General features: G+C 46.0%; 1 protein-coding gene across 4 annotated transcripts in view; it reads left to right on the top strand.

Moving 5' to 3' along the window:
• The window catches only part of KCTD1 (potassium channel tetramerization domain containing 1), a 188,391-nt gene that overhangs the window by 73,326 nt on the left and 88,549 nt on the right, over positions 1-26,516 (top strand). Inside the window, exon 1 of one of the 4 annotated variants that reach the window (XM_023241846.2) lies at positions 23,081-23,284. The exons of 1 other annotated variant lie outside the window; for it this stretch is intronic. Coding sequence is in view for 2 of the 3 variants with exons in the window: in XM_019815099.3 (XP_019670658.2) it covers positions 23,638-25,446 (1,809 nt within the window). In the remaining variant the exon portion in view is untranslated. Of the gene's footprint in view, positions 1-23,080; positions 23,285-23,322; positions 25,447-26,516 lie in introns of those variants that run through there. 2 more of the 4 variants (XM_019815099.3, XM_045041948.1) reach the window with 2 other exon arrangements.

The raw sequence follows: 26,516 nt of genomic DNA, 5'->3' as shown, positions 1-26,516 counted from the left end.
GATGTGAATGAGGAAGGCCGGCCCTCAGAGCACTTGCTTTCTGTAGAAGTATGAATTTTTCAGTGAAAAGACCACAGTAGGGGCGCCTGGGTGGCTCAGTCGGTTAAGCGTCAGACTCTTGGTTTTGGCTCAGGTCACGATCTCATGCTTAGTGAGATCGAGCCCCACGTCGGGCCCTGGGCCTGCTTGAGATTCTCTGTCTTCCTCTCTCTGTGCCCCTCCCTCACTCACACGCTCTGTTTTTTCTCTCTCAAAATAAATGAATAAACTTAAAAAAAAAAAAAAGACCACAGTAAAAGCACATGTTAACTTGGACCCATTTTGAATGGGGGTTGATCTTCCTTAAATGACTGGGAGCATTTCAGGACACTGTACTTGCCCAAAGGGCAGTGGTGAGGAGTCCCATGGCGATACTGACCAAGCATTAATTTTTATTTATTTTTCATTTTCTTGAGTTTATTTATTTTGAGAGAGAGTACATGCCTGTGAGGGAAAGACAAAAGGAGAAGACAGAGAAGGAAAGACAGAATCCCAAGCAGGTTCCACACCATCAGCACGGATCCCCACGTGGGGCTCAAACTCAACAGTCGGATGCTTAACTGACTGCGCCACCCAGGTGCCCCCCAAGCATTAATTTTTAGAACCAGTATCTGATATCAACTAATTTATTTGTCAGCTTTTCTAAAAGTAGAGAGGAAAAGTATGTTTCTTTCAGTCTCTGGTATTTGGTTTTCAGCTAATTGGGCAACACAGGTTAAGAGCCATTTTATTATTTAGTAATTAGGATCAATAAAAGGCCATCAAGCTGTGAGCTCCGAAAAGAAGGAAATCATCGTGAAGTGAGAAACCTGCCACAGCATCACTGAGAGAGGGGTCGTGTCTGGTGCAACAAGTGTGGGCAGTATTCATCACTGGATCTCAAGAAGGGGACTTTCGGGTGACACAGTGACTATAGGGGGTACTACGGGTATTTGGTGGGCAGGGGTCAGGGATGAAGGGTGCCCTGCAGTGCTAGAAACAGTTTCGAACAGCAATGACAGGTCTTGTGTTCTTTGCGAAGTTCAAATACAAACCCAATATGTAGGTGGGAATTTTCCTTATGTTTATCTAAGAATCCAACTTGCTTTACATATAAACACAATGTATCTTTTTCACAATTTTAGATACACCGAATTTTCCCGAAATGCAACTACCATATACATTGAGAGAACACTGTGCCTTGTTTTGTGCAGAACTTTCCAAGAGTCATTCACCATTTGGTAAACGTCCTCTTGAGCAGCACTGCTCTGGAAACACACATGTCAGACCACATATGTATATCTCACATTCATGGTGATTCCATAAACAGCCAGCTTTTCACCAATTCCTTATGTCTTCTAGTGTAGCTGAACCTAGGCATGAACAATTTGTCATTCATATTATTCAAAAATACATGACTTTCCCTGTATTTTCTCATTACAAGTAAGCCAATATAATGATTTTTTTAAATTGTGGTAAAAAAACACATAATATTTACCAACTTAACCATTTTTTAAGTATACAGTTCAGCATTAAGTACGCTTACATTGTTGTGCAATCACCCACCATCCATCCGCAGAAATCTTTTCATCTTGCACAACTGAAACTCTATACTCATTAAACAATAAGTCCCCATTCCCCCAACCCGTGGCAACCATCATTCTCCTTTCTGTCTCTCTGAATTAAACTATTTTAGTACTCATAATATGATGATGTCTTGAGAGTCTATGTGCAGATAGGCTATATTATCTATAAATTGTATTGCCGGACAGCAAGGAGGAAGTTCGTCTTGGTTATGAAAAGGAGGATTGGATCTAACAGGGTTAGAATTACCAGTATCTATGAATCAGCTAACAGTACATTTGCATGGTCTGTATCTGAGAAAATCAGCCTTTAATTTAGTAACCTATTTAAGATAAAATAAACTCATTTCCTCCAAACCTAAGCTGATTTGAGGAAAGCCTTTGTTGACTTGAAATTCTCCAGTATTATTTTGATTCCCACCCGAGTTTGACCTGATCTGAGAAACACGACAACCATCTTCAAGTTGAATTTGCTCTAGTCAACAAAAATGGGAGCTCCTCGGGGCGCCTGGGTGGCGCAGTCGGTTAAGCGTCCGACTTCAGCCAGGTCACGATCTCGCGGTCCGTGGGTTCGAGCCCCACGTCAGGCTCTGGGCTGATGGCTCAGAGCCTGGAACCTGTTCCTGATTCTGTGTCTCCCTCTCTCTCTGCCCCTCCCCCGTTCATGCTGTGTCTCTGTCCCAAAAATAAATAAACATTTAAAAAAATTTTTTTTTTAAATAAAAAAAAAATGGGAGCTCCTCGCCTAGACCTGGGTATACCCTATTTATAATCTCAGGGTTCTCCACCTGAGCACCATAAATTGTGCTCGACAATTCCTGAATAAATAATTGCTGGCTGGTTGATTGGAAGACATTTTATTTATTTATTTTTTAAGTTTACTTATTTATTTTGAGAGGGAAAGGGGGGGGTATCATGACCGCACACACTGATCGGTGTTAATAGCGCTGTACTGTCACAATTATCCCGAGTTGACATCTACTAGCCCTTCTCATAACTCTGACCCTAATCAAATACCCCCCCAAACCAATAAAAAGAACTTGCCATAATCTGACTCATGTACTGGTTTGTCCCATGCCTGTGACTTCACTTTCCTTGAACCACCTGAGGTAATTTTATCACACCAAGAGAAATCTCATTTGTCATTCTTTAATGGTGCCATCTAAGAACAAAGCCCCTACCACTGGCATGAGGCCCCAGTATTTTTAAATGGATACAGAATTAAGTACCATCTCCTATCTCACATTCAGAGGAAACTCGCTCAGCGAGTTCATTTGTCCGTGCCCTTGTTTAAAGAGGCATTGGGGAACATTACGCATGTAGGTACATTTTAGCAGAGTTCACATTTGCCACCCTGTGATTATTTTTAAGGAATTACACTTGAAATGGGTCATACCACTACTGCCAGCTAATGTGCACAGTCACCACACATGATTCCAGAATACCTATGTATAACACTAAATGTTCATCCTTAAAGTAATCGTACAGATGTGGGTGCTTTTAAAAACTGCAATACAGAATATTTTTGATTATTTTTCTTCTTATCACTAAGGCCATGGCGGTTTTCCCAAAATTTGAAGAATTAGAACTCTGTCATTCATGTACTTTCTAATTCATTCATTCATTCATTCATTCATTCATTCAACCTGTATTATATTCACTGGTCTAATATGCTCAAGGGAAAGCATTGGTTCCTCTTAACACAGAAGGGGATGAGACTTAGTCCCTGTAATCCAACTAGTGAAAGAGTTGTGATTTTTTTTTCCATATTCAGTGATTACCTAGAAACTTACTGTTGAGCCCCTACCTTCTGTAAAAGAAACCTGAGGAATTTTAGATGCAATGGGTATTTACCAGTAAAAACATTTTATCATTAGTAGCAGTGGGAGTAAAGGATTTAGAGATTTCATCTGGCAAAAACATCCTTAGAGCCACGGAAGTGCCTGGAACACAGTCAGAGAGTCATGGAGTAACACCCAGAGGGTGACCGGCCACTTTCACAGAGTGATGGGGTTCTAGTCACCACGTGCTTGACATATTCTCTCAGGGTCGTAGAGCTGTACTCAGACTACACTGGGGCGTCCTCAGACAGAACTGAGTCATATAGTCGCCCAGAACCCTTTCCTCATTTCAGTCAACTGAGGCAGTATTTCCCCCTGTCTCCGAGATAGGAATCACTGGAATCATAGAATTCTTTCATGTTAGAGAAAGAAGGCGACTCTGTCATTTTCAGAAGAAGGAACGAGAGTCCAGAAAGGCTTGATGATTTGCCTAAGTCCTGAGGTCTCATAATAAATTAGGAGAAGCACTCAAGCTAGAGTCTGGTTCCCTGATGAGGATGTCCTTATTGGATTTCTTCTAATTAATTGTCTGTTCTAGAAACGATTCCTTGCAATGTTTCTCAGATTTTACCCTTCCTCGCCTCTGGTTCTTCTAAGCAATCTTTTTCCTCCAAAGTTCTCTACACATTTTTGCAAAACTAATATTCTGTGAACACAGCTTTTTCAACACCACTCTCCAGTGTGAGATCTATCACACTCTAAACAAACATTTCTCGAAGGGTAACTCAAAGGCCCCCTCCTCCGTGAAGCCCTCTGGTGTTGTTCCGAGGTATATTTAGCTTGCTACACTTGGAACTTGGTTGCTTTACTACCCAGCATGCGAGTACAGCCTGGTTGGTATTGTTGGACAATGGTTTTACCAATATAACTCTTTTCTCAATATCGTAGTCAAGGTTCTTTGGTTGCAGAGAAGTTAAGCTCTTGCTCTCCACGGATTGCCTGTTCTTACTCATGGGCCCTTGGCTACCCCATGACTTTGGCTTGCACGTGACTTTGGTTGGCCTTGATCTTTTAGTTAATTCACTGCTGATACCTAATTAATTCCGTTTCTCAGACAATGTATTACTCTTAATTATCTGGGAGTGAATAATTTTGTGAGCTATGTGTCTCTCTGCCTAAATCTAAGTTCCAATCGGCGATTTGAAGTGTGAGCCAGGAGAGGGTTAAGATCAAGTTAGAAGAGGTATTTCATAACTGGAGGTGAGTTGGGAATTCTATGTTCTTTGTGAATAATCTGCACCCCTACATCCCCCTCAACAATTAATGTAACAGTTTGGTTGTCATTGCCATGAGAATCAGGGCAAGGTGCCCCCCCCCCCCCCCCCCCCCCCTGCCTGACTGGAGTCCCAAATGCCTTGCAAGAAAAATCTGACAGCCCGAATAGAAGAGAAGAGTGTAGTCGGGGGTGGGAGCAAGGCGAGAGAGGTAGGAAGTGTTTCTTTTCCATGACATTTGAGCTGTGAGTTGTCAGGAAAGGAGAGATCTGAGTGGGTTTTTATCAGTTACAGAGTGAAGTTCTGCTCAAAGTGCTAAGCTTATATTTCTCAGAGCCCCTTTGGGGTTGTACAGCTTTTAGGTGGTAGCTAAGTGTAGTGAAGGAATACAGGATTTGGGGGTTTCCGTGCTGGGTTCAGTTCCTGACCCTGCGTCTGAATAGCTGGGTGAAATAATTTGGGGGCAAATTGTTTAAATGCTTTCTGTCTCAATTTTCCTATCTGTGAAGTGGGGAATAATAATAGCACTTCTTTGTTATGAAGCTTAGATGAGCGGATACAGACCAACCTGCTTTGTAAACTTGAACTCACCATCCAAAGGTCAAGCACATACTATTAAAGGTGCCTCAGCTACGTCTTTGCTAAAATGCCGTTTCTGTAACGCGCTCACCGCTTTTTTAAACCGTTTCCCTCAGCCCAAACCAAATTGTTATGTCAAAAGAGAAAGGAGGAGGAGGAGAAGGGGGGAGGGAAGAGGAAGGGGAGAGGGAGAAGAACATAGACTTTATTTTCACAAAGAAGATACATTTGGAATGCAACTTTAGGTTTTTCAGCAGCACCGCCCTGAAGGTCAGTTTAGCGCAAGCAGGTACCAGCTGTGTGCTGAGTTTCCGGGGGTTCTACTTCCATTCTACAGAGTTCAGTGGCAAAGTGTTATCAGTGGAGGCAAATGAGTTACAAATTAACAGGCAGCAAACAGTGTTGTCCTTGATTAAGCTCTCAATGGATCATGCTAATTACTCTATTTTTTACTTCTATTATTCTATGGTGTAACGGTTTTAGATGCAATGATTACATAAATGACTGCCTTTATACCTTACCTACCTCCTTGTTTTTGTTTTGTGTTGAAGAAAAAAAAAATCATTAAAAATGCATGAGCCGGTCCGTTTACAGTTAACTCGCTCATTCCCCCTTGATAATTTTGCTCACGTTACTTTTGCTGTATTTGGGGTTTCATTTGCCATCACCTTATGGAATCTGTTAATCATGTCTTACTAAATAGAGAGGAAACAGAGAATGAATTTTCAAGTGGCCAAGGAAGAACGTGATCTACAAAGTCCTAACTTAAAATCCTACAAATGTTTAAGCAAGGAAGGCTTTGATTATCTTGACTTTGATTTCATAAATGATATTTTTCTGAAAATATATCATTTCGTTGTTGGTTTTCTTCTGATGGGATCATATACAGAGATAACTGCTTTTTTTAACATGGATAAGAGGAATCACAGTCACAATCTTTAAAATGTGTATTCACTTCCAATTTGCTAGGGTGGGTGTTTCAAAAGGAGAAGTACCAGGCCTGTGTTTCTAGAACAAAAGCAGCTCCTTCTCATTCTCGCATCAGCCCTAAGATGGGTCTTCCTTTGGAGCTGTAACAATTACTCTACCCTCTCTCGAGAAAGCACATTGGGGTTGCAAAGAGATTCCATGATGGTTTTCACATAACTTTTATGTAAATGACTTTCCAATATCAACAGTTTAGAATTAGTAACATGTTTCTTGAAACACTGACAAATGCCTGGGGATTTCTTTTCCTAACATAGAGATTTGCAGAAGCCATCCAATGCCCTGTCCTGGGGGATGTCCTAAAAGATAGAGACTTTGATGTGGTGTGGATATATCTTCTTAAAAAATAATTTGTGGAAAAACAGGCAACTAGTGTCACAGGAAGCCAGATGAGTTATTTGAACCCCACTGGGAGAGAGAGGATGCAGGGGACCCTCAGAGTCATTTCCCTTCTTCCTTAGCTCCCAGAGAGCTTCCTGCAACAGGGAAGGAAATCTTTCCCTTGCTCTCTTGTCTCAGGAAGCTTCCTTTTGTGGCACCAGCCTCAACACCGGGGCCCTATTCAGCCAGAGGACATAGGGGCATAGATTCCTGGGTGGAAAGAAACAGATGGCTTCGTCACAACCCCTCTTTCTCTCCCCTTCTCGATCTGGCCTCCCAAACAGAGCTTGGGAATTATTGTCTAAGTTCTCCAAGCCACCAGGGGAAATAAATGCCAGTTGTGTGGGCTGTGACTTTGGGATGAGACCACAGAGCCTGCAGAGTCAAGCTGAACCGTCAAGTGCCAGCCTCGTGAATTTCAGCACACAGGCTGCTCCAGCAGAATGTTCACGCAGACGCTCCTCGAACAAGCTCTCTCCCCAAACTGCAAATTCAGACTTCCCAAACAGATTCGTCAAGTTGGAAATCTCCATATATACCCACCCTCACCCTCTGTAGGCAGGAGCAATTTCAGAGCTGTCTTCTCAGTGAGTCGTTAACCAGCTCAGAGCCCCACAGTGCACCGGGAGCAGCAAGCTTTTGTTGGTTTGTTTTAGGACAGCCAGAAGGAGCTCGGTGGAACAGGTCTGATGCCTCTGCAGTGCAGGTGTGGAGCTGGTGTGGTAGGAAGTGCAGCCAGGGAAAACACAGGCAGGAGCCTGGGCAGACTCAGCTGTCCTTATGGAATCTGGCTTCCTGCTTCCCTACTCAGGCCACAGATGCCGTGCTAGGATCCCCGGACAGACCACGAAACCTTGAAAACTGGATATCCAGGAAGAAAAACGGTTAAAACTGCCAAAAGCTGCACTGACTTTATTGGAGAAGAAACTATTTTTAAGTACAGCTATTTGATCCCATTTCAAAATGGCGAGCCACTGGATTCAATATAGTGCAACCAGGGGTTGTTGGTCCCTACCATATGCTTGGGTTTGTGTTAGGCGTGGGGTGTATGAGGAAGAAACAGCCCGTATCCCACAGGGCTCGAACTCCACTGAGATAATAAGCTACCTTCAGTAAAAAAATCTAAGGGACACTGATGAAAGAAACATACTTTTCCTAAGTAAAACTGAAGGTGTCATAAATTCAGAGAGAAAATTATTCAGTAATGAAATGCTCTTTGAATGGCCAATTCCCACAATAATAACAAAAGCAGTGATGAGATATACGCTTAGTGCAGATTTATTTTTGCCTTTCATCTAATGATTTCAAAGAGATTTGCAACCACTGCTGAGTTCGTCGTTTAAGCCTGACTCTTCGATCTCCTTTTGGAAAAAAACAAAACAAAACAAAAAAAATTGGCACTAACACTTCCACATCCCACGGGGAAGAAGTTCTGGAAACAAAGTATGCTCACCCCCACATAAGCATCAAGCAGCAAATTAAAGGCAGTTTAATTTATTCAAAAAAGTAAGTTGGGACTCACCAGAATCAAACCAATGCCCACAAAATGAAAGTCCCTAAATAAAGAAATGCAAGTTTGTTTCTTGCAGGTGGGCGTGAAAAACTCTTTAATACACCTTGGAGTATTCTTTCTGGGTTTTCTTTATGTCTCAGAGACCTAAGGTGCAGAGTACATTCTGGGAAGGCTTGCTTTATTTTCAAAGAGAGGCTGGCTTCCTCCTGTTTGAAAAACAGAAAGGAAGATAAAGATTTCATATCCACCACATAATATATAAAGACAACAACCTGATTCAAATGATGATTTCCAAGCCCTTCGATGCGCCCTGAAGAGCCATATTCAAATGAAAGGAAAGGTTATGAATGAAAGCATTCAATTGTTTGCAAAAATAAAGCAAGGCTCTGCCAGAGATGGAGATGATCTGGAGCAGACCCGATGCCTAATTATACAGAAATCTGATACTTCGCACTCTTGCCTGGCAGTCTTCATCTTCAAAGGACCTTACCGACATTGATGAGCTCTTCGCTTCTCTTCCTCTCATCAACTCCCAAAATAGCGACTCTTTAAAGAAAAGTTGGTCTGACTTTTCTGAAGACTTTATTCCCATTATCATATCATTCTAGGATATAGCGATCAGTATCTCTTTCCTTTTAATGTTTTGTGATGTTTCCGTTGGCTGGTTTTAAACAGATACTGTATATTCTGTAACCCTAGAAAACTGTTCTTTAGGAACATATACACACATACAGGTACATCAGAGCATCTCTGTGGAGATATTATTATAATAACAGAATATAGAAGGATTAGCATTGGACGAAGAGTACGAGATGGCTTCATGAAAGCCTCTAAGACACGTGAGCTGGGTCCTAACAGATATATACGAATGTGTCACACGCAGAAGAGGGAGAGGCATCTGATGCAGAAGGGAGCTGCATGGACAAAGGCCCGGGACATGAATGGTCATCGATGGTCAAGACGTAAGGCATAATGCAGTGAGCTAGAGCCCAGACTCGGGGTTCAGGTCAAGTTAATCGGAATGAGACTGGAAAAGTGGCTGGCTCAAGGTTGCACAGCTAGGAAGTGGCATAGTAGGCTGTCTGGCTCTGAGCCCATACTGTCTAACTTACCACCACGGCTCCTCCTTATACAAAGAATAAGATCGATCAAGGACCTTGCTGACTAATGGATGATACAGACAAGTAAATTTGCAATTATAACACATGCAACAGATATCTTCTACTGAGTACCTTCTATGTGCCAGTAACTATACTGGGCAAAGCAAATAAAAAAAAAATTAAGCTCCTGTCTTTTAATGAAGCCCAAGGAGTCTGGTTAAGGGGAGAACAGCAGTTATAATACATCCAACTGCTAAAACACAGGTCTTTCCAGAATGGCAGGAAGCATAGGGAAGACTGGCCGTAGACAGTCAGAGTGGGCACCTCGGAGGACTTGAGTGGAGACCAAAGGGCTCACATTCCATTGGTGGGTGCCATTGGCATTGCACAGGATCATGGTCATTTAGAATTTATTAAGTGCTAGAATTTATTAAGCACTTACAGTATGCCAGGTGCTATTCTAAACTTTTTTCCTATATTAACTCATTTAATCCTCACAACAGTCCCCCCATGCTATAAACAAAGACACAAACATAAAGAGGTGAAGGATGTTGCCCCAAATTACACAACATGTAAGTGGCAGAACCACAATTTGAATCCAAGTTTCTGGGCACCAGAGCCTAAGCACGTCATGACTGCAATATACTCTTACTATACAGACAGGGGCCCAGGAGTCTGCTGAAGTCAGGGAAGGCTTCCAAGAAGAGGTAACATGTGGAGTCATTCCAAAAAGTTCTCTGAGAGTTCATTGAGCAAGGGGGTGATGACAGGGTGAGGCCGAGGGTGTATGAGCCAAGGTATGCAGGATGAGAGACAAGCGTTTTTGAGGAAAAGCATTTACTTTTGTTAGCTAGATGGTGAGGCGGGGGGTTGAGGGTTGGTGGGAACCAATAAAGGGGTTGGCAGAGAGTATATTTTGGTCTGCATTTGTTGGTTTCCAAGAAAGAGGAGCTTATACAAATAGGTCAAGTTCAAGGATATGAAGGCATCCCATGGACAGCCAAGGACAAGAAACTAATTACACCCGGGACACATGTGGAGGTTGTTCCCTCTTCCGTGGGTGGCACTGCTTCAGTCTCAGCTTCAACTCTGTTCCCTGAGTCACACAACAGCGGAGGTGGCCTGGATTAGGATAATGGCATTGGGACTGGAGAGCATGAGCCAAAAGGGACAGCTGTGACATGAACATGAGGGAGCAGTGAAGGTGACTACTAGGTTCCTAGCTTGCGTGCACTGCAGAGACAGGAACCAAGGAAGGAGGAGCAGGTCTGGAGGGTGTTATGGACTGAACTGTGAGCCCCCAAATGCATATGTTGAAGCCCTAACTCCCAGTGTAGCCATATTTGGAGATGGGGTCTTTAAGGAGGTAATTCCATTAAATGAGCTCATAAGGGTAGGGCCCTAATCCAATAGGGCTGGTGTCCTTATGAGAAGAGAGAGAGACACCAGAGATATCTCTTTCTTTCTCTCTCTCTCTCTCTCTCTCTCTCTCTTTCTCTCTACACACAAGCACAGAGAAGAAACCATGTGAGGACACAGAGAAAAGGCAGCTATCCACAAGCCAGGAAGAGAGGTCTCACCAGGACCCTGAGAGCACCTTGATCTTGGACTTCCAGCTTCCAGAACTGTGAGAAACCAAATTTCTGTTGTTCAACCCACCCAGTTTGTGGTATTTGGTTATGGCAGCCCAAGGTGACTCCTACAGAGGGAAAGATAATTAATCCACACTTGGATGAAGACAATAGGTGGATTTAAAGCAAGTCATGAGTTGGAGTCCACAGGGCTTGGTGCTTCAGTGTAAGTGCAGGGTGAGGGAGAGCATGACCGAGGAGGAAGGGATGTTGTCCAGGTTTGAGTCGTGGATAGAGGTTGAACTGTGGTGACTTTCATTGAGTCTGAGATTTGGGAGTTGCCCCAGGGCTGGTAGGGAAGGCGTATTTAGGATTTCCTGGTTAGAAGCAAGCGTTGTTAACTGTAGGGATGGAGGGGGACTCTAATGAAAGTGGAACCTCCTTGAAAATCAAGGTCAGGATTCTAGCAGGATTGGGCCTCCTGGGGAAAGGTGAGTCTGGATACAGAGCAGTGCCCTGGTCCCCACCCCCAGGCCTCTCAGCAGGAACAAGACCCAGGAGCAGGACTGGGCTGATTCAATGATTCTGCTGCCCTTTCCTCTCATTGTTGGTTGACTTACTCTTGTCATAGTTCCTAGAAAGAGATACTGTTGGGTTCAAGAGTTTCAATCCAGGCTTCTAGTTAGCCTAGGGATTGGTTGTCCAAGGACCTATCCTTGATCAGTCAGGGCTGGTGGTCATATGATGGAATGAATACTTGGCCCAACAAATCTGTCCCTTCATCAGTGGCTGTGAGCAAAACAGCATCCCATAGAAGGGTCTGAGATGTGCCAGACAGGGTAATGGAAACATCTAGGGTCAGGGTGGTAGGAAGATCATTATTGTGGTTTTAGGCTTGCTAGGCATATTTGGAAAATAGGCACATATCATTTTAGTTCAGTTTTTTCAACAAACGAACTCATACTTGACATTGAGATTCTTTACTTGTTTAATAAAATGCCTTGGAGATCATTCCATTCCATTCCATTCCATTCCATTCCATTCCATTCCATTCCATTCCATTCCATTATTCTTTCTATCTACAGCTAGTATTCTGTTGAATAGATGAGACATAGTTGATTTCTTCACCATCGGCCTCTAGAGTTAGGTTATATCCAATGATGCTTTATTACAAACAACCCTTCCAGAATAGTCTTGTCCATTTTCCTTTGTGTCCAGCCTAGACCTCTAGAAATGAATTGCCGATTTGAAAGGGATGTGCATTTTGCAGGCTGAAGGGTACTGCTAAACTGTCCTCTAAAAACATTGTACCAATTTGTGCCTCTAGCAGTAGATGTATGTGCTGATTTATACGAATGTTTCTTAAACTATTTTGAGTCATAGACCCCTTTAGATCCTACTGAAAGCTGTGAATCCTTGTGCTAGAGAAATATACAAATGTGTGTACAGAACATATATGTAGGTGTATATAAATCCCTCAGCCAAACAGTCTCTCTCCCTAGGAATTATGAGGAGAGTAGGCACATGTACACATATGTATACGAGTGCATGCATATATACATATTTGGATGCATGAACATAGGCAGAACATTTTACATACAATTTCTGTGGGTTTACAGACCATCTGAAGACTGCCCGCGAACTCCAAGACTTTATACTCAGGAGCCCTGAGTAGACATTTATGAAGGGGTCTCCCAGTCTAGGACAGACAGTCTCAATCTTAGCTGCACATTCAAATCTCCTGGAGAACTTTGAAAAATCCTCATGCCTGGGCCACTTCCCAAACCAACCCAATCAGATTCTTTAGGCATCACTACTTTTTTTTTTTTTTTCAAGTTTTCCAGGTAATTCTAACATGTACTCTGTGGCAAGAACCACTGCAGTCTAGGAGAAAGCTATCCAAGGATAGAAAGAAGTAATTTGAAGACAAAACAGGGAGTGTTACAGGGGCTCTTAGGAGCCTCAGACCTAGCTACAGGAGCTTTTGTTTTTGATGCAGGTGGGGGTGTGCGATTGATACACGTGTTTCTTTGGGAAAATGCTCAGCATACTCTCAAGGAGAGAAAATGAACATCCATGGGACCTAAGTTAAACACTTTTTAGACATTGCAATTTTTGCTGTATCTGTTTCTCCAGAGGGAGTGAAGGGTGTCTTAAGTTATGCAGCAATGTTCATATTTCTTAAAAGCCCTCCAGCTCTCTACCCACCCCCCCACCCCCCCACATAATTCTAAGATGTAGCCAATGTTGCAAGTCACTTGCAATGGGGAGCCTCCCAATGAGAGGAAGCCCCAAGGAGTGAAAGTGGAAGGAAGAAAACCAAATGCAACTCCAAGAACTTGGCAGCTCAACGGAAGGGCAGCTCATTCTCTCCAAGAACTTGCAGCTCAACCAAAGGGCAGCTCATTCTCCCTGGCGGATGGCTCTGACCAAAGGGCCTGGCTGCAAGAGTCGAAAGCAGTGACCATGTGCTTCAAGCCAATGGGAAGCTTCCGGAGAAGTAGCATTGGAAGCTGGGTCTTAAAGGATTGAGACAATTGAGATCAGCAGAGGGGGGAAAAGGAGGAATTTCCCAGTTGGAAAGGAGGCTGGTAGTTAGGGCTGTTCAATGCTCCTAACAGCACTCCCATGATAGGCTCAGCCATGGAAGTCACATTCAAGATTCCTCTTCTCATCCTGCTGAATTGGCTCAGGAAGGCTTACCAGGCTCCACACTGTCAACCATAGGGCATATCTATCTACCTCGTCCCATGCCAGTGGCTCACAAAGCGGGCTCCAGGAATCAGCAGCAGCAACATCACTTGGGAGGCTGCTCACTTTCAGGCCTCACCCAGGACGTGCTGCATCAGACACATGGGTAGGCTTAGCACTCTGTTTTAGACAGGCCCTCTGGGGGATTCAGGTGCACACTCAGGTTCAAGGATCCAGGTCTTGAGGACTGACAGCCGTATCTCCTTCTCCATCACTGTTCTCTCTGAGTCTTTCCCACAGAGGGCTGGACTCACCTCAGGGAGACATAAGGGAGAACGCTGGGAAATCAGACTGGATTAAGGTTTGGGGAGTTTGGGACTCGCAGCTAAAGTAAGAAAGGAGCCATGATAACTTTTAATTTTTTTTCAATGTTTATTTATTTTTGAGAGAGAGAAAGACAGAGCGCAAGCAGGGGAGGGGCAGAGAGAGAGGGAGACACAGAATCTGAAGCAGGCTCCAGGCTCTGAACTGTCAGCACAGAGCCCGACGTGGGGTTCAGACTCACAGACAGCAAGATCATAACCTGAGCTGAAGTCGGACGCTCAACCCACTGAGCCACTCAGGTGCCCCAAGCCATGATAACTTTTAGATCAGGGAAGAAAAAATATAACATGAAGTAGGGGACCACATAATAGTATTTTAAGAATGCCAGTGGACCCCCAATACCTCCGGAAATGGTAGGCAAAAATTGGTTGTGAGGGTCATCTTCTGAGGAAGAGGTTTCATAACTTTCATGCAAGTTTCAAATGAATTTACAGCCCCAAAATGATTTAGTAGCCATTGCTACAGAGAAAATTATTTTTTGATTGCTCAGTTATATTACCTTGTGAGGTAGCATTTCTCAAAATGTGGTCAGATTCATATTAGAATTCACTGAACTGTGTGTTAAAAAATGTACTTTTTTTTATAGAGAGAGTGTGTACTCAGGGGAGGGGGAGAGAGAGAGAGAGAGAGAGAGAGAGAGAGAGAGAGAGAATCTTAAGCAAGCTCCACACCCAGTGTGGAGCCCCAACTGGGTCTTGATCTCATGATTATGCGATCATGACCTGAGCCAAAATCAAGAGTCGGACGCTTAACCAACTGAGTCACCCAGGCGCCCCTAGAAATGTACTCTTGAGCTGTACCCTAGCTAGGCCTACTAAATCAGAATCTCTGGAGTTGGCACCCAAGAATCTGCATTTTAAAAGAAGCTCCATAGGTGATGCTGGTTGATTCTGATGCACTCTCAGAGGTACACGCACTGCCCCAGGCTTTAAATCTAAAAGCCAATAATTTTAGGAAAATAAAGTTAACAGTGAAGTTAGAAAGTACCAAAGCTCCTAAAGCATGGTGCTGAGGCACACACACACACAAACTTACAACACCCCAAAGGCCACAGAATTGGGAACAGTAGCCAGAGCAGAGATTTTCCTGGGCATTTCAGTGATTGTTCTTTTAAAGTTGTACTGTTATGTTACCATATGGAGGGGACAGAAGACCTGAAGTGAGTTTCCTCCTCAAACTCTTGACAGTTCAACTCAACTTCCCAGAGTTGAATGAAGACTGAATTAATGTCCTTTTTTATGGCCGATAGAAACAAGATAACTACAAGAAAGGCAGAAGGAAAACTACTGACTTCATGGACCTACTGAAGGTTCACTCCTCCCTGGAGTCAGACCAGGTGTGGTTCTAGAATCTTCTGCCCTTCCTGCCCCTTAGCATGTGCTTGGCAGAGTTTGCAAAAATCTACTGGTTACATATTTTGAATTACAGATTTTGAAATATGTAGTACTGTAACAGTAAACCAATGAGATTGACTTCACGGAAATACCCTCTAATGGAAAGAATGTTTGTTTTCCTGGGCCCTGGAAATAGAACTGAAGGACTTGGTGGATTGTTAAGAAAGTGTAGGTGCTCCAGAGCCTGACCGTCATTAGCTATGTGATGTTGGGCAAGTTATTTAAGCCCTCCGGGTTTCTACTCATTTGGAAAATAAGAACAGTCTTCACATGTATTCATGAGAACAACTTGAGAGTGTTAACACAAAAGACCAGACCTGCAGCCAGGATTCACCAAATGTTAAGAAAGAAATAGGGTGCATATGTATTTTTCCAGAGTTCTGTACTTTCTGAATCTTCTCCAATGAAGACCTACTGCCTTTATAATCTAAAAAGTATGATAAACCACGGCTTTTTTTTTTTTTTTAAGGGAATGAGCCATAAAGAGAGAAAAAAACAGTAAAACAGATGCAATCATGGTCAGAGGAGTCTGCTTTTATTTGGAGTAATGACAATATATGACCCTGGGGGTATCCTAATCAGAGTACAGACTGCAGGAAGAGTAAAATTTGAAGCATTATGAGTTCTATACTGGTATCTACCATGCCCTGGCTCGGCAAACTTAGATCCCAAAATAGAGCTGTTAGGTCACAAGGTTTCCTGCTTTCCCGCCCCTCTCCGAGGCTGTTCTCTTCCATCAGGTGCAAAGCCTGGATCTCCAGCATCAAATTAAAGAAATAGAACAAACCCATCCCAGGGCTTCTTTAAATATTCAGATAAACCCATGTGCCCCTATGCCTTAAATTAAGCTTTCCTAAGAAAAAGTAAGTCAATTAGTTCAAAATGTGGGTTAGTGCTTCTGGGTATTTAAAAGGGGATTTTTTTTTTCTTTTTTAGTTCATTTGGAAACATAGCCACAGGGCAGGTATATACCCACTCCTCAGCACATCCTGTGAATTGCCATGATATATCTAGATACGAATTTCTGATATCTAGAGCTTTAAAATCCAGTTCTTAAACTTTCTCAAAGTTGTGAAGGTATTAAAATATAAGCTTTAAATTTTATTTTGCTTTTCTCTTTTATTTTATAAGCTTTATCTTCACTGTCATTACCCATATTCATCCAAGGGTGCTTGACATCACCATAGAATATTGAGACGACACAATTTTACCCTAACTGGACTTCTTCCTTCCTTCAACAAATAATTACTCTCTAAAGTTTATAAACAAAAGTAGTCTCCAAGACATTATGCAATGTTGTTCTAGAGCAAACTTTGCGACAGGTACTGAAAAATTCATTTATCCAAGTGGTCCGGATGCTGCAAACCAAACCTTACCAAAATATAAGTAAAAGTACATATTTCCGAAGAAAATTCATCTTTTTCAGAAGCCATTTCTGGGTCATAGGACACGAATATTTCCATGGCTTTCAAGAAACTGCCTACCTGCTTTCTTAAAAGGCTATCTTAATTGAGGTTGACAATTAAAAAATATGAGAATAACATTTTCATACCAACATTTGGGCATAAAGTGGTATTTTACATTTTTGTTGTTTGTTTTGCTTTGGGTTTAGTGAATAGGCTACTTTTTTGAAATGTAGCAAGTAGTTTTAGGAAAATTTTATGTTCTAAGACAACTTTAAATAGCTCCTCCATTATTTAAAATATATATATTTGTGACATGATAATAACATGCAACTTTATCTCCCTTTCCACCTTAATTAGTATTGCAATGGCACAGAAATATATTTTATTAATAAGAGGACTTTAACTTCCACTTTAATCACAAATATCCTTTATTTTTTCTTTAAAAAATTGTTTTTAATGTTTATTTATTTTTGAGAGACAGAGACAGAGCATGAGCAGGGGAGGGGGAGAGAGAGAGGGAGACACAGAATCTGAAGCAGGCTCTAGGCTCTGAGCTGTCAGCACAGAGCCTGACGTGGGGCTTGAACTCACGGACCATGAGATCATGACCTGATTCGAAGTCAACTGGCTGAGCCTCCCAGGCGCCCCTCCCACATATCCTTTAAGGAGATATGACTAGAAGACAAAAAACAACTATCATTAATTTTATGTTTAACTTTGACAGGCTTTACATTTGATTTCTCTATTAATCAGGTGAAGTTTCATCATCACATTGTTATAACAAAGAGCAAACTTTTAAGCTCCACAAAAACCACAATTTACTTATGGAAAACTACATTCTCCACATACATTACTTGTTTTAAAAACAGCCTAGGGACTGGAGGTGATTATTAGGTAGAAAGATCAAGAATTACAGTTACCAGGCAGCACTTAGAAACTAAAAATTCTACTCCTGTCAATCACTGTGTTAAGTTCACTCTGACCTGTTTTTTGACAAAGCATCAAAGATAAAAATAGGTAGTACCCTCCTTGTCCCCAGGAGATTTATGCAGAACAGCCCAGGGTTTCAAGAGAAAACACCTCATTCTAGTCTGGTTGGGTTTGTGGGCATTCCTTCTGCCTCTAAAATTCTTGACTGTCATTTCTTCTAAGACCCAGATGGGTTGCTACCTCTAAAAGCCCAGGAAAATAGTGCTAGTGTTTTAGGTACCAAGTGACAAAGATGTTTCCTAGGGCATGTCTGCTCTGCTCACAATCCAAGCTTCAGTACTCTTCTGGCTTTGCAAAATTTGATTCCCAAATCAAATGACACACAGGAGTATTTTAATGGTACGAAATTGTTCCTCTGAAGACCTTTTTTTTCTTTCATTCTTTGGTTCCTAGAGGCTGTATGTGGTCAAGTGACTAAGGTGTGAGCTGCAAAGCCAAGCTTTCGTGCCCTATAGAGGTCTGGGAGACATTGGGCAAGTGGCTTAACCTTTGTGAGCCCTTCTGGCCTTGCTTTCCTTTTTTACACTCAAACCTGGAAAATACAGCCTTAACAAATATGAGCTAACAGTTGAACACTTACTAGTGTTCCAGACACTGTATTATGTACTTCACTCATTTTAACTCATTTAATTCTTGGCAATAATCCTATGCAGTAGGGGCTATTAACTACAATCCAGATCATAAAATAATGAAAGAACCAACATATTTTTTAAAAAGGCAACTAGATGGGGCACCTGGCTGGCTCAGTGGGTAGAACATGCGACTCCTGATCTCAGGGTTGTAGGTCCGAGCTCCACGTTGGGTGTGGAGATTATGTAAAAGAAGTAGAATCTTCAAAAATAGTAAAAAAAAATTTAAAGGCAACTGGGAAGGCCAAACTAGGATTCAAACCCATGCAGTCCTGTTTCAAAGATGAAGTTTTAACCACTCCGCACCACAACCTTTTGTTGAGGTTAGCTTCCTCCCCACGTATAAATATTTGTGTGTTTACTGAATGTCTACTATGCGCCAACCACTCTGCTAAAATACGCTAAGGAACTGTATTGAAAATGAACCAGAGATGCAGGAAGAAATAAGACATAGTTTCTGTGCTCTTGTGGAGTTATTTTTCTTTTCTTCCACTTTGTAGAGTTAGAGTACACGGGTCCTTGTTTCATTTGAGTTCAAAACATATTGCTCAAGATGATTTTCAAGTGAATTCAACAGAAATTAACGGTGAAATTTTGAAACAAGGATATATCAGAATGGCTTCAATTTGAATTACTATTTAAACTCCATAGTATTTTATGAATTGTTAAGTAATCAAATCAAGAAAGCATGGCTTGAGAGTAATGAACTAAATGCTTTTTCTGGTCTCTGCCCCCAAGAGCCCACAAAACTTCTTGAATTTATCAATTTAAATCCTCCCAATCCACCTCTTTTAATACATGGATACCTCCATTCCTCACTCTACTTCTGCAATAACTTCCTACAGTATGTTTGTACCAGAGGGTAAATTATGGCAGGAAAACATTAAAGCAGAGCAGTCTTCACATATATTTTAAGTTGCAAATAATAATGTTTCCTTGCAGTTGCTGTTTCGTCCTGGTTTTTTTGAAAAAAAAATTTTTATTACGTTTCTTTATTTTTGAGAGGCAGACAGAGCATGAGCGAGGGAGGGGCAGAGAGAGAGGGAGACACAGAATCGGAAGCAGGCTCCAGGCTCTGAGCTGTCAGCACAGAGCCCGACACGGGGCTTGAAGCCACGAACCGTGAGATTATGACCTGAGCCGTTCGGACACTCAACCGACTGAGCCACCCAGGCGCCCCTCGTCCTGATTTTTAATGTAGAAATTCAGATCCATGATATTTTAAGATTTTTTTACCAAGAAGTTTCTTGCTAAATATGGATTTAACTAGGGGCATCTGGGTGGCTCAGTCATTTAAGCATCACACTCTTGGTTTCAGCTCAGGTTGTGATCTTCATGGCTTGTGGGTTCAAGTCCCGCGTCAGGCTCTCTGCTGTCAATGTGGAGCCTGCTTTGGATCCTCTGTCTGCCTTGCTCTCTCTCTCTCAGAAATAAATAAACATTTTTTTAAAAAAGAGAAATATTTTAAGAAATAAATAAAAATAAATAAATATAGACTTAACTAAATGGAGATCTTCATTCATTGACTGGGGTGCTCACCATGGCCCAGGCTCCAGCCTAAACTACAAAGGTATATCAGTGTAGCAGAGGAAACAGGCAGATAAAAAGCAACTACACCGGTGATATAATAGATGCAGCTCAGTAGGTCGGAAGCAAAAAGGAGGAAGAGCAGAATGTGTGTCTATATGGTATATAACCTTTCATCGAGTGTGACCATGAAATGGGAGTAGTGGGTTGTAAAATGAGGGGGAGACATTTGGAGTTTTTCCTTCCAAAATAATGTCACCACTTGCAAGTAATCTAAGAAATGGAGCAGCACAAATACATCGATGGTACTTTTCAATGATTATGAAAGAGATAGAAAATGTGGAGTATCTTGGCGAAGATAGAAACATCTTACCATAGCTTTTAGAGTAATGAATTCTGACAGTGAAATAATTGCAATAAATGTTTCATACAATACCGGGATAATTTGATATAAAGAAGCTGTGCATTCTGCACAAGAAATAAAGAAATCATCCTTATAAAGGAGCTATCCAGTTACAATTGGTGGGTGACTTCAATGGATTTTATGATAAGGCAGAATCTAAGTAGAGGAATCCCAACTGGGCTGATAGGCAGAAGACAGACCCTGTTGCCTCTTTACCAGAATAATAACAAAGCCTTTTTGATTCTCTCAGTTTGGTACTGAATGGATGGTGCCGCAGGATGTTTTTAAGGAATCATTTACTAAACCTGGAGTTGAACTCCTTTATAAACTCAACTGTAGTTTTGTGTTACTGGGTTTTAAAAATTAAGCAACTTGTTTGTTTTTGGTGGCGGTTGAGAAGCGTTTTTCTGGATGTTCTTCCTAAAAAATACTGTAGATTCTAACCTGAAGAGGTCTTTCCCAATATTTGATGAAGAATCATTAATGGGCAAAGAATTTTGGTAGGTTTTCAGGAGCTGGTGCCACGAAGCAGATTCACAGTTGCCAGAAAATCAGGCCAAGGCATACTTTCCAAGGTGTGTTTTTCACACCTAAGGTCTGCGAGGGTCCTGCCCGTTGTTTGCAAACCCTTCAAGCAGCATCTGAAACTGTTGCTTTGCTAAGTCCGTTAAAAATTTATTTGCACTTGGGGTTTTTTGGTTCTGCTACTGCCCACCATCGCCCTCTCCCCTCTGGCTTTTGCCGGTAGAGACCTGCCCTGGGGGGTATTTTGTCCTGGGAGCACAAAACTATTTTCTTTTCTGGAAATAAGTTGACGTCAACTGGGAGCTGTTTTTGGTTGCTTTGTTTCCCGGAGCGTCCAACCCAGCACACCGCCTCCGGCAAACTGCGAGCAATTCAAAGCAGCTCGCCCAACTGGGAGGGGAGCTGGCGGAGGTGGGGGGTGGGGGGGTGAAGGGGGGCTCGACTGCAAAAGTGCTCTGCACCGGGGCTGGAACGTGGGCCAGTGTCCCTAGCTCAGCCCCTCGGCGCACTGCGCTCGCCGTGAGGGCCACGGGAGAGCAGCCCCTGGTAGGTAACTTGCTGGGCGCCCACCTGAGGTTTCAACACTGCTGAAATTCCCTAACCGATTGTTCGGGCGGCCGGAAAACTGGGAGCATCCCGGGACAAAGGGCCAGCCGTCCGGAAGTAGCGCAGTGCTACTGGTGTGTGCGCGGGTCGCGCGTGCAACTAATTTAGCTGCCTAGTGCCCTGAGCTCCGGGAAACAAACAAACGCCTTCCTACACATTTCCGGGGACGTTGAGCATTTTTGACAAAGCCGGCAGCACCTCGGGGATGATTCCCGAAGAGTGCAACCACCGAACTCCTCACCTCCCCGGACGGTTCTCTGCGGACAACAGGACGCATGAGAGCGTGTGTCGTGTGTCTGTTTGCCCGAGGAACGGGAGGGGGCCCGGGAGGCACGGACTTGCCCCAGCTTGTTCACACCTGGCGCAATTTCCCCGAAGCTCTGCCGCGTACAGGGTCGAGGAAACACGCGGAGGGCGAACACAGATTGCTGGAGAAGAGAGTCAATTCCCACTTAGACGCCCACGCGGCCCAGAGACCTAGTGCCCCTCCCTTCTTTTTTTTTAAATTACAAGTTGACGGATGGGTTTCTATTGATGCGTAAAGTTATAAGCTGCCCAGAAAGCAAGACCGGGGAGTCCGGGAGGGGGGAACCGGCAATTGACAAGTCTACAGCCCTAGTGCCTAGAATTCGGTCTCGAGGGCAAATTCGAGGACGCCCTGGAGGGGACAGAGAGTCTGCCTCACAGCAGGGTCTGCGCGCCCTGGGGTCGCGCTGCTGGGACTCGTCTCCGTTGGTTCCCCTTAGCCCCCGGGACTTGGAGCTGGCGGAGCGCCAGGGGACACTTGGGCTGCCCGAGGAGGAGAAAATTAGGATGCCGTGCGAGCTCGACATGGAAGGGGTTGTGCCGCCAAAGAAAACAACCGAGGTCTCCCGCAGCTCTGGGGGCGCTGCCCCTGGGCCGGGAGAGAGGGAGGCGGGGACGCGAGGACGCGCCCGGAGTCTGGGCGCGCCGGGGGCGGGCGTTCGGCTGGAAGTGGGACAGTGTCTCCTATGGGAAAGCGGGACCCGGCGAGCTCTTTGGCCGCCTTTCCAGTTTCGGAGGTATCCGCCCCCGTGCGCCGGAGGCAGCGCAGCCCCGAGGGCGAAAGAATGGCGGTTGGCAAACTTGGAACAAGAGCGCGCTCGGGATCCAAATTGCCGGAATTGTGGCGGCGGCGGGGGCGGCCGAGACCCAAGTTCACTTTTTCCGCCCGCCCGCCGACGGGCCTTAGGGATCGGCATTGCTCTAGCTCCAACCAGGTGGAGCGCCTCGCCAGAGGGAGTTGTGTCAGTGTGCTCCGAGGCCCGGAGGGCGGCGGCCTAAGCGTGCGGGGAGGGGTCCCTGGGGTCCGGAGCGCCTCTCCCCGAGTCTCCCCTCCCACCCGCCCCTCCCAGTCTTTCTTTCTTGCTCCTTCCCCAGGCTGGCGGGACCGGCGCAGACTTGCCCTAGACCTACGGGGAGCGCCCCGGGTCTTTAATGACAGCTTAAAAGAGGCTGTTGGAAAAGTCGAAAGGGATGAGGCTGACGTGGGGCGTGTTTCGCTCCTTTGCAAGAGTCGGAAAGGGAGCTGGGAGCCGTGCGGCTGGCCCCAGGCCCCCGCGCCTCGCCGCCAGCAAGTAGGTGGGGGAGCCGCCGCCGCCAGCCCCATCCCGCTCCCAAGCCTCGCCCGCTGCGCCCTGGCCGCGGGCGCAGAGAGGGTGCGGGGCCTCGCCGTGCCTCCTCCACCCTGCTCATTAACCTGCCTGCTCCGCTCCGGGCGGCCCCAGACCCGGCTTCTCCGAGCAGCACCCGCGGCCAGCCCGGCTCTGCCGCCTCCCCGAACCCCCGGCTCCGGGGGGCAATGAGGGGGCAGTGGAAGGGGCACTGCTCCTCGGGCATTACTTAGAGAAGCGAGACCGCCCCGCCCTCCCGCCGGCCCTCCCTCTCTCCCGCCCGGGCCCGCGCGCCACTCCGCCAGAGGGTAAGTTGGGAGTGTTTCACCCCCACCGACAGCTCTCCCTCCCCTTTCTTCACCCCCCCCCCCCGTTAAAGTTTTCTTAGGAGTGGGGAGAGGGGTGGGGGAGGAAGAGGGTCCAGCCAGCCTCCGTCCTTACCCTCTCCCTGCCTAACTTACCCCCGCCTCCCCTCCCCTCCATCCCCTGCGCGCCGCTGCCCCTCCGGAGTAGCGCTCCGAACTGACAATTGGAGCGCGGCTCCTTTAAGAGCCCGGCTTTGCCTCCCGGTAGCTGAAGGTCATTAAACACAAAAGCTCTCAGCGCTGCGGTCCAATATAGCGCATGCGCCCTGCCCGAGGACTGGCAGAGAGACGGCAATATGGCGAGAATGCCTGGCAGCGGGGACTGTAACACCAGCGCGGGCGGCAGCGCCAGCGCCGCCGCCGCCGCCGCCGAGAACAATGGGGAGCGGGGCGAGGGCGAGCGCGGTGCTGGGGGCCGCGGCCGCCGCCACGGCCGCCCGCACTACTGCAGCGCGGGCGAGGAGGAGGAGGAAGAGGAGGAGGACGACGAGATCCAAGAGGTGCAGATAACGGGGGACGAGGAGGAGGAGGACGGAGGTGGGGGGCTGGAGGAGGACGAGGAGGAGGAAGAGGAGGAGGAAGAGATGGGGCTGGACTGGGACGAGCCCCTGGAGCCCGAGGACTCGGCCGGGGAGGAGTTAGAGCCCGAGCCGGTCCATATGATCAATATGGACCAGAGCGCCGCGCTGGAGCCCGAGGCGCCGCCGCGACTGCTGGCGCCCCGGGCCCGCGGCGGGCCGCCCGGGGACAGCGCCGAGCTGGACCCCGACGTGCTGCAGCGCCCCGAGCGGGCCCGGCTGAGCGAGAACACCCGGCTGGCCACCCGCTACGCCGTGCGCATCTTCCGGGAGTACCTGAGCGAGAAGGCGCAGAGCCCGGACTTCGAGACCATGGACAAGGGGGCGCTGTGCCGCGTGCTGCGCTCCTTCTACGCCGAGGCCCGCTCCAAGAGCGGCCAGCTCTACAGCAAGTCGTCGCTCATCAGCATCCGCAGCTCCCTCAACCGCTACCTCAACGAGCCCCCGTACTGCCGCACGCTCGACCTCACCAAGGACCCCGAGCTGCGCAGCGCCAACCTGACGCTGGCCGCGGTCATCCGCAAGCTCGAGGAGCAGGGCGCCGGGCCCGTGGTGCAGAAGCAAGCCATCACGCGTGCCGACCTGCGCAAGCTCTACACCTCCAGCGTCTTCAGCACCAACACGCCCTTCGGGCTGCTCAACAAGGTCTGGTTCGAGACTTGCATGTACTTCTGCACGCGCGGCCGCGAGAACCAGCGCGAGCTGGAGGAGGACTCCTTTGGGCTGGCTATGGATGAGGACGGCCGCAAGTTCGTCTACTTTAAGTCCCTCGGGCCTTACCATAAGTCGCGCTCGTCGTCGTGGAGCAAGAAGCGTGCCGAGAGCAGCGACGAGGAGAACTTGCCCCGCATGTACGAGACGGGCACCGAGTTCTGCCCCTACGCCAGCTTCGTCAAGTACCTGTCGAAGCGCAACCCCCTCTGCAAGGCGTTCTTCCAGCGGCCCCGGGACCACTGCAGCGAGGGCGATGTGACCTGGTACGAGAACAAAGCCATCGGCAAGAACTTGCTGGGCACCAGGATGCAGATGCTCTCGAAGGCGGCCAAGCTCTCCAAGACCTACACCAACCACTGCATCGGCGCCGTCTCCATCGCCACGCTCAACAGCATCGCGGGCATCGGCACCAAACTGGGCTCGCCCGCCCCGCAGGGCTGCTACGCGGAGGCTCTAAACGGGGCGGCTCGCCACCACTCCCACCACCCCCCCACCCATCCCTCCCACCACCACCGCCCCCAGCCGCCCTCGCTGGGGAACACCTATATCCTCCCCAAAGACAGCCAGGTCGGGCCCGACGTGAAATCTGAGGCTGCGCCCAAGCGCGCTCTGTACGAGTCGGTGTTCGGGTCTGGGGATATCTGCGGCCCCTCTTCCCCCAAAAGACTTTGTATCCGCCCCTCGGAGCCTGTGGATGCGGTGGTGGTGGTTTCCGTGAAACACGACCCCCTGCCTCTTCTTCCAGAAGCCAATGGGCACAGAAGCACCAATTCTCCCACAGTAGTTTCACCTGCTATTGTTTCCCCCACCCAGGTAACCAAACCAAACTCTATGCATGAAATGTTTCTTTGGTACCATTTCTAGACTAACTCCTGCTAACGCAGGTCTGGGTCCGGGGCGGGGAGGAGTTTTAAAAAGTACTAAATATACTGAATCAGATTTGATTTGGTTTGATTTCACTCTTAGGAGCTTAACTCTTGTGCTTTTCAGGAAAGTTTATGCCTAACCTTAAAAGATGTTGAGAAGCCAAGGTCCCTAACATTCAGTGCTGAGCTGTAAGGCTAAAACTTCAAAGTTCTCAGAACAAAAGGGTTGGAGGCAGCCTGACTCTCCATTGAATGCATGAGTTTAATAAGGCACGGTGCAGGAATACCGCGCATATAAAGGAAGCAATTACTTAAAATATATTTGAGTAAAGTAACCATTAAAATACTCTTGCATATTCGCCATAGCTTACAAAGATTAAAACAAAAACGGTTATAAAAAAGAAAAAAGAAAACGTGCCAAGCCCACTTCCTGTAAGTGGGCGGGGAGTGGAGAGATTGGTAATCCAGTGCCAGTTTATACTGTAATAGGTAGCTGAATGTGAAGTGATGTTTGGGGTGCGCTTTCCATAAAATAAAGTCACTTGTTAATAGAAGGAAGGGGGATCAGCACTACCAGCCAGGCTCCCTGCCCGGTAGTGGGTAGCACCTAGGCAACAAACTTCACTGCCTCTCCCTAGCCCCATGGGGCTCACTATCTAGGGGGCAGGTAACACTTAAGAATATAGATATTTAATTAAGACAAACTGCGCAGTAGTGTGGCAAGGACATCCAAAGTTAAGAAGTTGTAGCCCAGAAGCTGAGCCCTTTGGGCAAATCAGTTTACCTCTCTGGACTTCAGAGTCCTCATCAAGGATTAGGGAACTGTTTCAATATTAATATTAGTTAATCCTCAGCAGTACCAAATTCTAGGTTGAGATTGAGGACTTGAACGGATGCTTATTATTATTTTTCCTAGAGGAATATATTCATATTACTAAAATTGTACTCATCTTTGGAATACTCTTCTCTGGGAGCCAGAAACGAGAGGTCTTTGGGGACTGTGCTCTATTCTGCAGG

Source organism: Felis catus, chromosome D3 (assembly GCF_018350175.1).
Source record: "Felis catus isolate Fca126 chromosome D3, F.catus_Fca126_mat1.0, whole genome shotgun sequence".
Lineage (NCBI taxonomy): Eukaryota > Metazoa > Chordata > Mammalia > Carnivora > Felidae > Felis > Felis catus.
The sequence above is the reverse complement of the archived record's forward strand: the minus strand, read 5'-3'. Positions and strand labels throughout refer to the sequence as shown.